This window comes from Poecilia formosa, unplaced genomic scaffold (assembly GCF_000485575.1).
Source record: "Poecilia formosa unplaced genomic scaffold, Poecilia_formosa-5.1.2 Scaffold4, whole genome shotgun sequence".
Classification (NCBI taxonomy): Eukaryota; Metazoa; Chordata; class Actinopteri; order Cyprinodontiformes; family Poeciliidae; genus Poecilia; species Poecilia formosa.
The window spans coordinates 4782384-4794173 of record NW_006799943.1 but is presented as its reverse complement, the minus strand read 5'-3'; the positions used below and the strand labels follow the sequence as shown (position 1 = coordinate 4794173).

Here is an 11790-nt window from a genome sequence, read left to right as displayed (position 1 = left end):
CCGCCTTCGAGGACGAGCTCCTCCTCTGATCTGCAGTTTCTGAGCTCCTGCCACACAGAACAGCCCTCCCCCACTCAGCTCCTTCAGACTAGTTCACACCAATTAGCAAACACCTGGAACTCATTATAAGGAGCTACTTCTGAGTAGCAGGCAAAAACTTTGCTAAAGGATTAATAGAGTAGACATGTTGTGGTGACTTCCTGAAGGCGGAGTTTCAGAAAGAGCAGGAGTTTTTAAAGAGACAGAGGCCCAATTTCAAGGCAATAAATTGCAAAGTCAATTTTTTTTAAGTCATGTTAGATATATACAGCATTTTTATAACAACTGAAAGTAACAGTTATTTGACTGTGCCATAAAATGACACTATGTACTTGTAAAATGCATAATACTGCCCCTTTAAATTTGTTCCATCTCTGCAGTGAGTGCAGCATTTCTGTGTCGTCCTCTATGCTCTTGTGAGTTATGGTTGGTGTGACTTATTAAATTCCTGACGGTAAATAAAGCAGGCAGCATGGGCAGAAACTACAACAAACAAAGCTGACGAAGAAACACCATACTCTAAATCTGATTGCAAGCTTTGGATTTGTTCTTCTGTTTGCCTTCCTGTGTGACGAGAGCTGTAATATTCTGCTTTATCCATTGGAATTTAGTTCTGATCAAACTTCTGAGTTGATATTTCATTACCTATATAGCAGATATTACCTGCAGCAGAATTAAATCAGACCCTGCACTGAACTGCAGCTGCTTTTTTTTTTTCTGTTTCTCAGCTCCACCTGTACAGACATTACTTTCTGTTCCCTCCATTTCCCATCAATCTGCTCTTTGTCACCCTGCTTTCCCTGTAGGGAACCTTTGTGCCCTACATCTAAAGCCCTTTAATGCATGCATGACTCATAACCGGCGGGCACATGAACAAATACAGAAAAGTGTTTTTCCAACCCTGGAAGTGGGGCACCTAGAGTTAAAAGGAAGCTAAAATAATCCTTCATCTTTGGAAAAAGTAGTCCCAAAATGCCCCATTTTGGTAACTGTCGAGAATCTCACCAACACACAAACTTTGTAAAGACAGTAGCTTTAAGAAATATGTTTTTCCTTTTCAAGGAGTTTTCGTATAGTCATAAATTATGGGGTTCCATTTGTATCAAAAATAAATAGAAGTCATATGTGTAGATGTGTCGTTGCTATGTGTTGTTGGTCTATGTCGTTGGTCTATGTTGCATGTAGATGATGCATATGTAGATGTTGCATATGTCTATGTTTTATATGTAGATGTTGCATATGTCTATGTTGCATATGCGTTCGCTGCATATGTCTATGTTGCATATGCGTTCGCTGCATATGTGATGAACGTCGTTGGTCCATGCTGTTGGTTCATGTCGTTGGTCTGTATTGCTATTGCCTGTTTTCTGCGTCATTAAAAAGTCCTGAAGTAGGTCATGTATGATCAAATTGTTTCTTAGATATTACAAAAATGTTGTTCTTTCAATATCAGTGGTTTCAATAAAATTATTTTCAAAATGTTAAGATGTTAAGATTTCTACCTCGTATTTTCTTTAGGCATTAGTCAGGGCAGCTAACAAGGTCAAGGGGTCCTGGCCCAGTGAAAGGGGCGCTAAATTTCTTTTTAAATCTGTGATATATCTTCATTTTAAGAAGAATTTTCACTGTTGGCATGTATTTGAACTTCTCGCTTTTATTTACTTCAGCGTACCTCACAGTTTTAAACAAATTCTGTAGTTTTCGGCGTACTTCTAAATCTGCTCCTTATTCGCATCTTTTTGGGCCTTCTACTGCCTCTAGTGGCGTGGGGTGGTAACACAACTAATATAATTACATTACTAAATCAAAATGCCACAAAGTATTTATTATTTATTATTAATTCTGGCATAATAATAATAATAATAATAATAATAATGTGCAAATTACAAACTGGATTCCAAAAAAGTTGGGACACTAAACAAATTGTGAATAAAAACTAAATGCAATGATGTGGAGGTGCCAACATCTAATATTTTATCCACAATAGAACACAAATCACAAATTAAAAGTTTAAACTGAGAGAATGTGTCATTTTAAGGGAAAAATATGTTGTTTCAAACTTTCATGACGTGTCTACAAATCCAACATAGACCAACGACATAGACCAACAACACATAGCAACGACACATCTACACATATGACTTCTACTTATTTTTGATACAAATGGAACCCCATAGTAAATAGTATTATACCTGTATCTGCCAAAAGAATACAGGTTTGGAAAATTCAGGACAAAATACCTCAGGATGTTGGATGCTGATGGATCCAGAGATGGATGAGATGGATGCTGATGGATCCAGATTCCAACTTGAATAATGCGTGTCTAATTTCATCGGTGAAATGTTAAACATAATGGTTTCTTGCAATTTAATTAAGTCACCAGAAGCAAATCCAATAAGCTTCTGGATTGTGAAAGCTTTGTGTTGATCCATGAAGTGTTCATTCTGTGAAATACTCTTAAGATGATGCGAGTGTTTAGTCTTCAAATGGACAGTTTTATCAATACATTCTGTCAGAACAGGCCCTTCAAGAACATTCAGATTATTGGTCTGGCCCAAAATGAAAATGAGTTTGACAGCCCTAGACTAAAGCATCAGGTTGCTGCCAGGGTTTCATTGTTGAAAGATATTGATGTTGAAAGTGGATATACATATATTTATATATACACACACATTACACTAATTCAAGCCAGAAGAAGGCTGCTCCTACCGCACAGGCCGCTGTGAGCGCGCAGGGAAGCCGTGTGAGTGAGCATGAAGCTCTCGGTGCACTGCTGACTGCTGGCGGACGGCGACCTCCGGGGCGACCGCTGGAAACGGTTCCGTCTGTTGAAGTAGCTGCCGGCTGACCACGACCTCTTGTGCTTCCTCAGGTACTCCTTGTAGTTCTTGGTGAGCAGCGTGTAGAGGAACGGGTTGATGCAGCTGTTGGAGTACGTCAGGCATGTGGTCAGGTAGTTGATGTTGCGTTGGACTTTGGGGGAGAGGGGCAAGGAGGGGCAGAACTGTTGGAGCAGCTGCCAGATCCAAAAGGGCAAGAAGCACGCCCAGAAGAGGAGCACGATGGTGAAGATCAGGTACAGCACCTAGAAGAACATGGGGAAATGAAGATTTCAGCAATACCATACAACCACAAACCACAAATTATTATTTGCGTTAGAATTATTTGTGGTTTAAGAGTAAATTCTTTATAGCTATTAATTATTCCCCTCTTCACTCAAATCAGGTGGTGGGAGACAGAAGGACTCTGACCAGAAATAGACCGGGGATACAAAGAAGCCCTGGACATCAGCTGCAATTTTATGGTCCATTAACTATATAAATACGCAATTTGAGATTTCTAAAATCAATTCGCTTCATGGAAACGCGGTAAAAAAAAATATATATCTAGTTTTTTGATAAAAAGGTTTGGTGAACAATATATTATGGCCGTAACATAATTGGTTTATTTCACAAACATATACATTCATTGTATGTATATGTAGAAAATAATTCACTAGTTATTCTTTTCTATAATGGCGTCTTTTTCTTCTTCTTCTTCTTCTTCTTCTTCTTCTTTTCAAACAACTGGTGAAAAGAAGTGCGGTTGCCAGCTGGTATCTAACTTATAAGAGAGATTGTCGCCCCCTACTGAACTGGAGTGTGAACAACAGATTCGCAGGGAATAAAACATAAAGCAAAACAAAACACTCCCCTCCCCAAAAAAATCACATCACTAACTGTGTCTCCCATTCCATGTACAAAGAAGCTGCTTAACTGGAGAGCTTCTTCAGTGACAAGCTGTTGCATCCTGGGTGCACAAAGCAGCGTTATGAGCAGCTGCAATACTACAACCATCACTGCTCCCAACAAACTCCATGACTCTTTTTAACTTCTTGTTGTCAGTTTTTTATGCACAATTTTAATTATTTTTTGAAAATGTTTTATTTATTGTATCAAGATAAATATTGAGATTAAAAAAACATTTTTTAAGGGAGTCCTGGCTAAGAGACAGAAACAAATACAACATAAGAAAGTAACACAGTTTAAAAAAAAACATTTTTTAAGGGAGTCCTGGCTAAGAGACAGAAACAAATACAACATAAGAAAGTAACACAGTTTAAAGAAAATGACAATCAATTAAAAAAACAAAAACAAAAACAGGTACATGTAATTAAATCTGCCTCAAGAACTTGAAGATTGGATGTAAAAGCACTTCAGTCATCTCAAAGTTTCTTGTAGTAAGTTCAAGGAAAAGAGAGCAGAGTGAATGAAAGCCTTGGTACCCAATTGTGAGCAAAAAGGTACAGCAGCTAGAAGAACACATTTATCCATCCTGTATATTCTTGACTAAATGAATGTACAGATTTACTCAATTGCACATGCCTTTTAATGTGAGTATGTTACTTTTTTTAAGAACTGAAAAAACACCATTAGTGGTGTTAATGGGCTCCTTGCTTCCTGCTTAAATGACCTGCTCATTTGGGTGGATGAGCATTCCTGGGTAGCTTTGCAGTTGCTCCTGTCATTTTATGGTTTCGTTTCATAAACAAAGCTTGCCTTAAAGCGTCACAACCGTCCGCCGTGTTCCTCGATCGTCGTCATGCTGGTTGTTCACTAATGTCCTCTAACAAACCTTGAGGACTTCATTTTGTTTAAGGGCATCGGATTATGAAAGGGGTGAGTTAAACGTATGCCAAACTTTTAAGATTGTTCATTATTTATAATGTACAACGGAGTATTAGAGAAACTTGAAGGAAAAAAAATGACTAGAATAAAGTCATAGTTTTACAAGAATTCAAATTCAGTTCAAATTCAAAAATGGTTTATTGATGCCAAAGGAAGATTAAATGTTGTTATAACCCATATTAATTCAAAGTCTTCAGCATTACTGTAGAGTAACGCTGAAAGATCTCATGGGAGCGGTCATGTAAGTTAAATAAAATAAAATAAAGTCACATAAGAAACAATAATTTGTGATTAAAATCATAGTATTACGAGAATGCAGTTCTATTGCGACTTAATTCACATAATCCCATGACTTTATTCTCAAAATGTTATGCCTTTATTCTCTTACGAGTCTATTCTCGTAAAATGTATTCACATTTATTATTGGAATCTTATTTTTGTATTTTTAATATGTTGTCAGAATGGCCCTAATAAGGTGTTCTGTCACCCTAAATCAAAATAAAATATGTCAAAGTTTGGTGTAAGTTGTAGTTAGGCAAGGTGTGGAAAAAGTTAACACTTTGCAAAGCACTCTAAACAGATCATTTGCTAAGTACTAACCTTTTGATTAGGAAGTTTCTTGGTCTGCTTGAAGCTTTTTGTTTGTGATATCCAGTAAGTCCGTGCTAGCTGGATGTAAAGGTACCCGATGATCAGCCCCGGAGCAACGATACTTGTGCAGAACAGAAAAGAGATGTAAATCTTGTAAGACTGCTGGGATAAAGTGGGCAGGCACATTGCCTTATTTCTAACGGTTGTAAGCTGAATGGTCACAATCATAGGCAGGGTGAGGATTAGAGAGGCTACCCAGACCAGCACCGCGATAGCCTTCCGATAACTTTTAGACCGCTTGACCGTGTCCAGGGGCTTGAGCACCGCAAAGTATCGCTCCGTGCTCATGACGGTCAGCGTGAAGATGCTGGCGTGCATGGTCAAGAAATCCATGCTGATCAGTATCCGACACCCCACGTCCCCGAAGTACCAGCCCTTCAGGAAGTAAGTGCACACCACAAAGGGGGTGGTGAGAAGATACACCAGATCTGCCAGAGCTAGGTTTATGATGTAGATGTACATGGACGCCGCGGTCCTCATGGAGTGGCACATGACCACCAGGGTGTAAATGTTCCCAGAGACGCCGACGAAGCACATGATGGAGAGGATGGTGCCCATGGTGATGGTAGCGGCGGCGTCCTGGTGAGAGCTCACGGGTGGGACGGTGGCATTGGCGCCCCTTTCCACCAGGATTCCTACGGGCTCCATGGACGCAGTCGTCATTCCTGGATGTGGGGGAAACAGTGAAGAGTCGTATTTAATCATAATCATATTTACTCAGCAGTTCTTGTTTTAGATCAGCTAGCATCGGCAAAATTATTGCTGTTTTCCAAACGGCTGGATAATGAAGACAGTATCTAAAGTGTATCCCTTCCACAAACGCCTCATAATTGTTTGCTGAAATTTTGGCCAATTCTTCCTGACAGAGCTGCTTTTACCGAAGGCTAGGCTTGTTTTACATTGGAAAGACCCATTTGCGCATGAACTATCACAAGCTGCATTTTCATTACAACTGTGTGCAAATCTTATATATAATTTATTCTGCTAGTGTCCAAAAAACACAATTTTGCAGTTTCAGTATTTTTCATTAAATAAGTTGTGGAATTAAAATCATATGTGTATAAGATTGTTCACACAATAATACATAAAAAATAACGGCAGTGACGGATGTAAAAAGTTAAATGATATATGGTGCTGGAGCTCATCAACGTCTCCAACAGAGGAAACCTTGGCATCTAATTCAGACGCCCCTCATACTTAGGACCGGCTTTGCATGTGGTGTTTTGTGGAAACTGTAAACAGCATAAGGCCGAAAAACCACCTCATCTAAGCGCAAAAATTTTTTTATCAAAAAACTTTTCTTTTTTTTTTTTAATTGACGTGTTTCCATCAAGCGAATTTGTTTTTAAAATTTCAATTTGCACAATTCTATGACTAGTGGTAACATTTTCTAGCTGGTATCTTTATATGCAGCATCAATATGTTCACATAATGTTCTTTCCTTTTGATGGGATCTATATTGTGAAGTGCACCAGTCCCTCCTGCAGCAACCCCCCCCCACACACACACACACACATTACTACTACTCCTTTACTTGACAGTTGGGATGCCGTTTGCAGTATCGTAAGCATCCCTTTTTTTTTTTCTTTCAGATCTGACAATGTTCACTACGACCAACAGACTACATTACATGTATGTTTTACTTTTGTTATGTTTTTGGTGTAAAATGTTTGTTTAAAAACCAGGTTTGTCTCTGGACTGTGGAAGCTGTCTCCTGGCTAAATGGTTTGGTGGCGTCATTTTTTCCTCTCTCTCTTTTTTTTTCCATATTTGAAGAGATGGAATTTGTACCAAAAGATGAACCAGACTTGTACATGTCTGCAGTTGTCTTCCAGAAGTTTTGGTTAAGTTTGCCATGATGTCACACAAGGAAGTGAAGTCTTTAATTTGTTGCCTTTCACACATGTGCCTCCAATAAAGACAAATATTGCAGATGAACCAGATCAGAAGGGAACATTCTGAAACTATATCAGTTTATATAGTCAGTCTGATAAATCTGGCATTTAGTAAATATAGCCAACTTTGGTCCTCTTAACTTTCCCTACAACAGGAAAGGTTGAGTCTGACTCACTGTCAGTGACAGATGTACATATACATCTGGTTTCAATACTCAGTGCCTCTTAGTTATCTTGCATAAATAATGGAGAATATTATTGGCAAATATTCTGACAGTCCTGTTCTCTATTTTGGAACAGAAAAAGCCATTAGGCATTGAATAGATAAGCTTGCTTTATATGCAAAACATCTTGTCTGCACTCCATTTTCACTTCTCATGTAGTTATCGTTATCTTTCGTTTCAGAGAACTTGGAGCCAAAAAAAATTCCTTTGCTTGTATTTTCTTTGTGCAGTTATAAATGAAGCTGTAAAAATAGCACATGATTCATTACAGTTTGCTTGACACATATTTAAATATGTAAAAAATATATATCCGTGAATGTTCCAGATTAAGAAAGGAGCCCGTCCTTGAAACTTTGACATTACTAATTAAGCGAGATTCTGAATGAGTGTGGCCTGAATATTTGTCATATCCTCAGCGGGACCTAAATGAAGTGGTTCACACTGAAGGGATGTTTGTTTTCTTTAACAGTTTGTATGCATTTAATATTTATCTAACAGCTGTATTCATGGCACTGTTTTATCAAACCAGTGGATAGAAGAAGTCTGCACACCTGCACTGAACTGCAAGGATTTTATGACATAAAAAAAGACACTTTTTTCATAAAACGTATTTATGAAATGAGAAGACTAAAGATGTTAGCAGGGGGAGTAATGAAGGAACTGCAGGAATTTGTGTTCTACATGTGGCAACAATGCCCTGTTGTCTCTGAAATTCTCGACCGAGTTTAACGACAAACGCCATTTTTCCAAAGGATCCTTCCATGTTTGATGAAATTTTGGCCACAATTCTAAAAGTTTGGGTTGGCACAAAAACAACACATCACCAAACGAACACAGCACACAAAGGGAACTACGGTTGTGGGAACGTCATGGTTTAGGATTACTTTTTCTTCAGACAAACTAGACTTTTAGTGAAGGGAGGTCAAGTTTCTGTTTCAGTCGGTTTGGGCCCAAAGCTCTTCGGCGGGTGTTAGAAAACTGTAGATGAAGAGAGATTTTACTTTCAGCATCACAGTTCAAAGTCCAAACCTTCATCCAACAGAGGAATGATTTCAACAGACCAGGTTCATTAAGTCTAATTTCTGGTCTTTAAGTTTTAAACTATGAGGTTTATTTTATTTTATTTATTTTTTTAATTTACATATATTTCCATAAATGTCAACATCCCACAGAAGAAAATCTATTGATTCTATTTCTACACTTTTTTTAAAACCAAAAAACAGAAAAAGAAAAAAACATTGTTTCTTTAAAAATAACAACAAAATTCCTTCCAATTTAATGTTCTAGTGTCCAGAGGGCCACATTAAACCTTATGGCGGGCCGGATTTGGCCCCCGAACCTTGAGTTTGAAACATGTGATGAAGTTGTTCTGTAAGCTCTTAACTTTTTATATATTTTTCTATAAATACCTTTTGAATTTCCTCCTAACAGCACAACACTGGAATGCAACAGCTAGCAGGCTAATAAACCAATATACCATTTCACAGGACAGCTGTGGTACGTGACTATTTACCAGCTTCTTTTCATCTCTTAACCTTTAGCAACAGACGTGGTACTCCAGAGGCTCCATGTTTTCTCTGTTTCTAGCTCTATCTGCAATGTGCCAGAGTACCAAAACCTTACAGACTGAATGCCAACCTTTTTACTTACTTTAGATCTATGTTGCTTTTTGAGATCCTTTAGCCTACTTCATGTTGTCAGACAGGCTTTATTTAAGAGATTTGAATCTACAGGCTTAGCACTAACCACGTCTGGTTGTGGATAAAGAAATTAAACTGGAATGTGGTTAATATCAGTTAATTCACGACTGTGCCTTTCCACACAGGTTGGTTTAGATAGAAAATTTCCTCAAAAAGTCATCTTTTGACAACTAGTTATTGTATTTATCTGATCTTGTACCTACTCTCACATTTTAACACTTAAATTTGACAAAAGCATAAAAAAAAATAGAAGAAACCTGAAGAGGAACAAATACATCCAGTTCTCTTTGTGACTGAAAAGGTAGCAGAAAGCTGTCAGTGTGGCTTCACATAACTGTGTAATGGACTTATCGTGTCAGATGTTAAACAGGACAACCTGTGTGCAAACTGACAAACCAACATCAGTCACTCATTACCTGGACTGAACTGGAGGAAGAGCTTCAGTAGGCAGCTGCAGTTCCATCAGCCATGCCGCGTCCCAAACTTTCCACTTGCTGGAAAAAATCTCCCACTGTGAAAATGCCCGCACATCCCATCAGAAATGGCTGAAAAATTAAACACAAATCTTTTTCCAGAAGTCTCTCTCAAAACAAACACTCCTCTGATGACATAAGTGTTACGCTGACTGCAGAGTGGAAAGTTATCTCCCAATTGCTCTGTCCTTCGCACATCCGTTGCGTCCAGACGCCTAAGTCACCTCAGCAGCTGTGAAATCCAGCTCAGAGGAAAAAAATAGAGGGGGAAAAAAGTGCTTGAAGACACAGACATGGGAAGAGAAAAACCGTCAATGAAATGATGCTTAGTGGGAATTACGGAAAGCGTCAGCTGCTCTCGGAGACTCCTGTCTTTGACTGAGGACAAGTAACAGAGAAAAGGGAGAGAGAGACAGAGTGTGTGTGTCAGAGGTAGAGAGGCGAGAGAGAAGAGCATGCTTTTAGCACGGCGCTCTCACTCACAAGCCCCAAGTGGGGGAGAGGAGGCAACAGGGGGGAGGTATGCAGGAAATGCGCTCTGCTCCCAGCTCCAGCCCAGTGCCATCTATCTCCAGGCAGCAGCGGACCGCAGAGCCACTCGCCGGGATTTAACGCTGACAGAGCAGCCCTGGGGACACCTGCAGTAAAAAATATATACTTATATATATAATGGTAAAAACAAAATCAACCTGCAGTGTCCCTAAGCCACAAACACACACACGGTTTTTTGGAATGTATTTATGGTTCGTTTTTGTGTCTGGAAAACGAGCCTTTTCAAAAACAGAATGCGACGTCGCAAATAAGGTTGTTATGTAACACTGAGGAAATCTGAAATTCAGAAAACATTTCAGTTAACCAAAATAAATTGAAGCGGGGAAAAACTGGAACTTAGTGGGAATGTACCGTACGTTTATAAAACTAACAAATGAAAACATACTCAGAAATACTGCACCGTCAGCGTGTAGAGCTTAAACTGTGTATGGGAGACAAAATACAAATTTGCACACTTTTTCTTATTGGTTTTATTCAAATTTTTCTTTTATACATTTTCCTTTTATGGAGAACGCATCGGAAGGAAACTGAATTTCTTCACATTTGACGCAAAGACTTTTATTGAAAATGAGCTGATCACTGAAACATGCAGAGAACACTTTGTGACTTCCTGAAGCCAAATTTGATGCAACAGGTAAAACAAATAAATCACCTCTGACTGTGTGGAGGAGCAAAACCAGAACTTCTTCGGCCTGAAGCTCAGCTGGCTCGGTTAGAAACAGCTGAGAGGAACTGGCACCATTTCTAAGACATATTAAAACTACAGATGATTTATTCAATCAAAGGGTTTCAAGAAGCAAACCATACCGAGGAAACAGAGTGCAGACTGTACCTGATAGAAATATGCATTTGTTTTGTGACGGTTTGCAGTCATTTGTGAGGTTTCTACACAGGTTTATGTGTTTCCCATTTCCATTTCCATGACAACGGCATTCAATTAGAGCAAAAACTTTAAACAATATCTTCATACGTAGATTGTTGGTTATTTCAGGGTCCTGTTTTGGGAGTTTTGAAACAGTGAAGTTATACATACAACATTCTTTTTCCTGGATGGTCTAATTGCAGATATGTTTATGGGAGTTTCCGTCACACTTGCGTGGTAATGTACTTTCCAGTAAACAGATATTTTGATGGTTTTTGCCAACGTGTTCTGAGACATGCTCTTGGAGTTCTAGTGTTTCACATATCAGGGCACAGTGAAAAATGTGTTGGTGTTTACTAGGTTTTAATTTATTACTTTTTTAATTTTAATTGAGAACAATGAAAATTGTTGTCAATTTTAAGAATGTGCTTTTAGCGCAGCTCAATACTCTTTTTATTGATTAAAAAGGAGGAAAAAATAAACCAAAAACCCAAAGAAGGGGAAAAAAACCCAACTAAAGTTGTTTTTCAGTCTTGTATTTCCTACGGCGTTTTAGGGCCGTTGTAGATAGAAAATAAAAAGTAGAGGAGCACATTTCTACCCAAAAAATAGAATGAAAAAAAAGAAAGAAATTTTCTAGAAAAAAAAAACAAACAAGGAAATTTCAAGAGATTGAAAGGTCAAAAATTTGCTAGAAACAAAAATCCAAAATTTTCTAGAAATAAAA

General features: G+C 38.4%; 1 protein-coding gene across 3 annotated transcripts in view; it reads right to left on the bottom strand.

Moving 5' to 3' along the window:
• The window catches only part of uts2r (urotensin 2 receptor), a 52326-nt gene extending 42078 nt beyond the window's left edge, over positions 1 to 10248 (bottom strand). Inside the window, exons 1-4 of one of the 3 annotated variants that reach the window (XM_016675931.1) lie at positions 9593 to 10248; positions 5307 to 6022; positions 2749 to 3124; positions 2546 to 2548 (exon numbers count right to left, since the gene is read on the bottom strand). In XM_016675931.1, coding sequence (XP_016531417.1) covers positions 2546 to 2548; positions 2749 to 3124; positions 5307 to 6020 — 1093 coding nt within the window. In that variant the 5' untranslated portion in view covers positions 6021 to 6022; positions 9593 to 10248. The remainder of the gene's footprint in view (positions 1 to 2545; positions 2549 to 2748; positions 3125 to 5306; positions 6023 to 9592) is intronic. The other 2 variants (XM_007560707.2, XM_007560716.2) reach the window with 2 other exon arrangements.
• Between the last annotated feature and the right edge of the window lie 1542 nt (positions 10249 to 11790).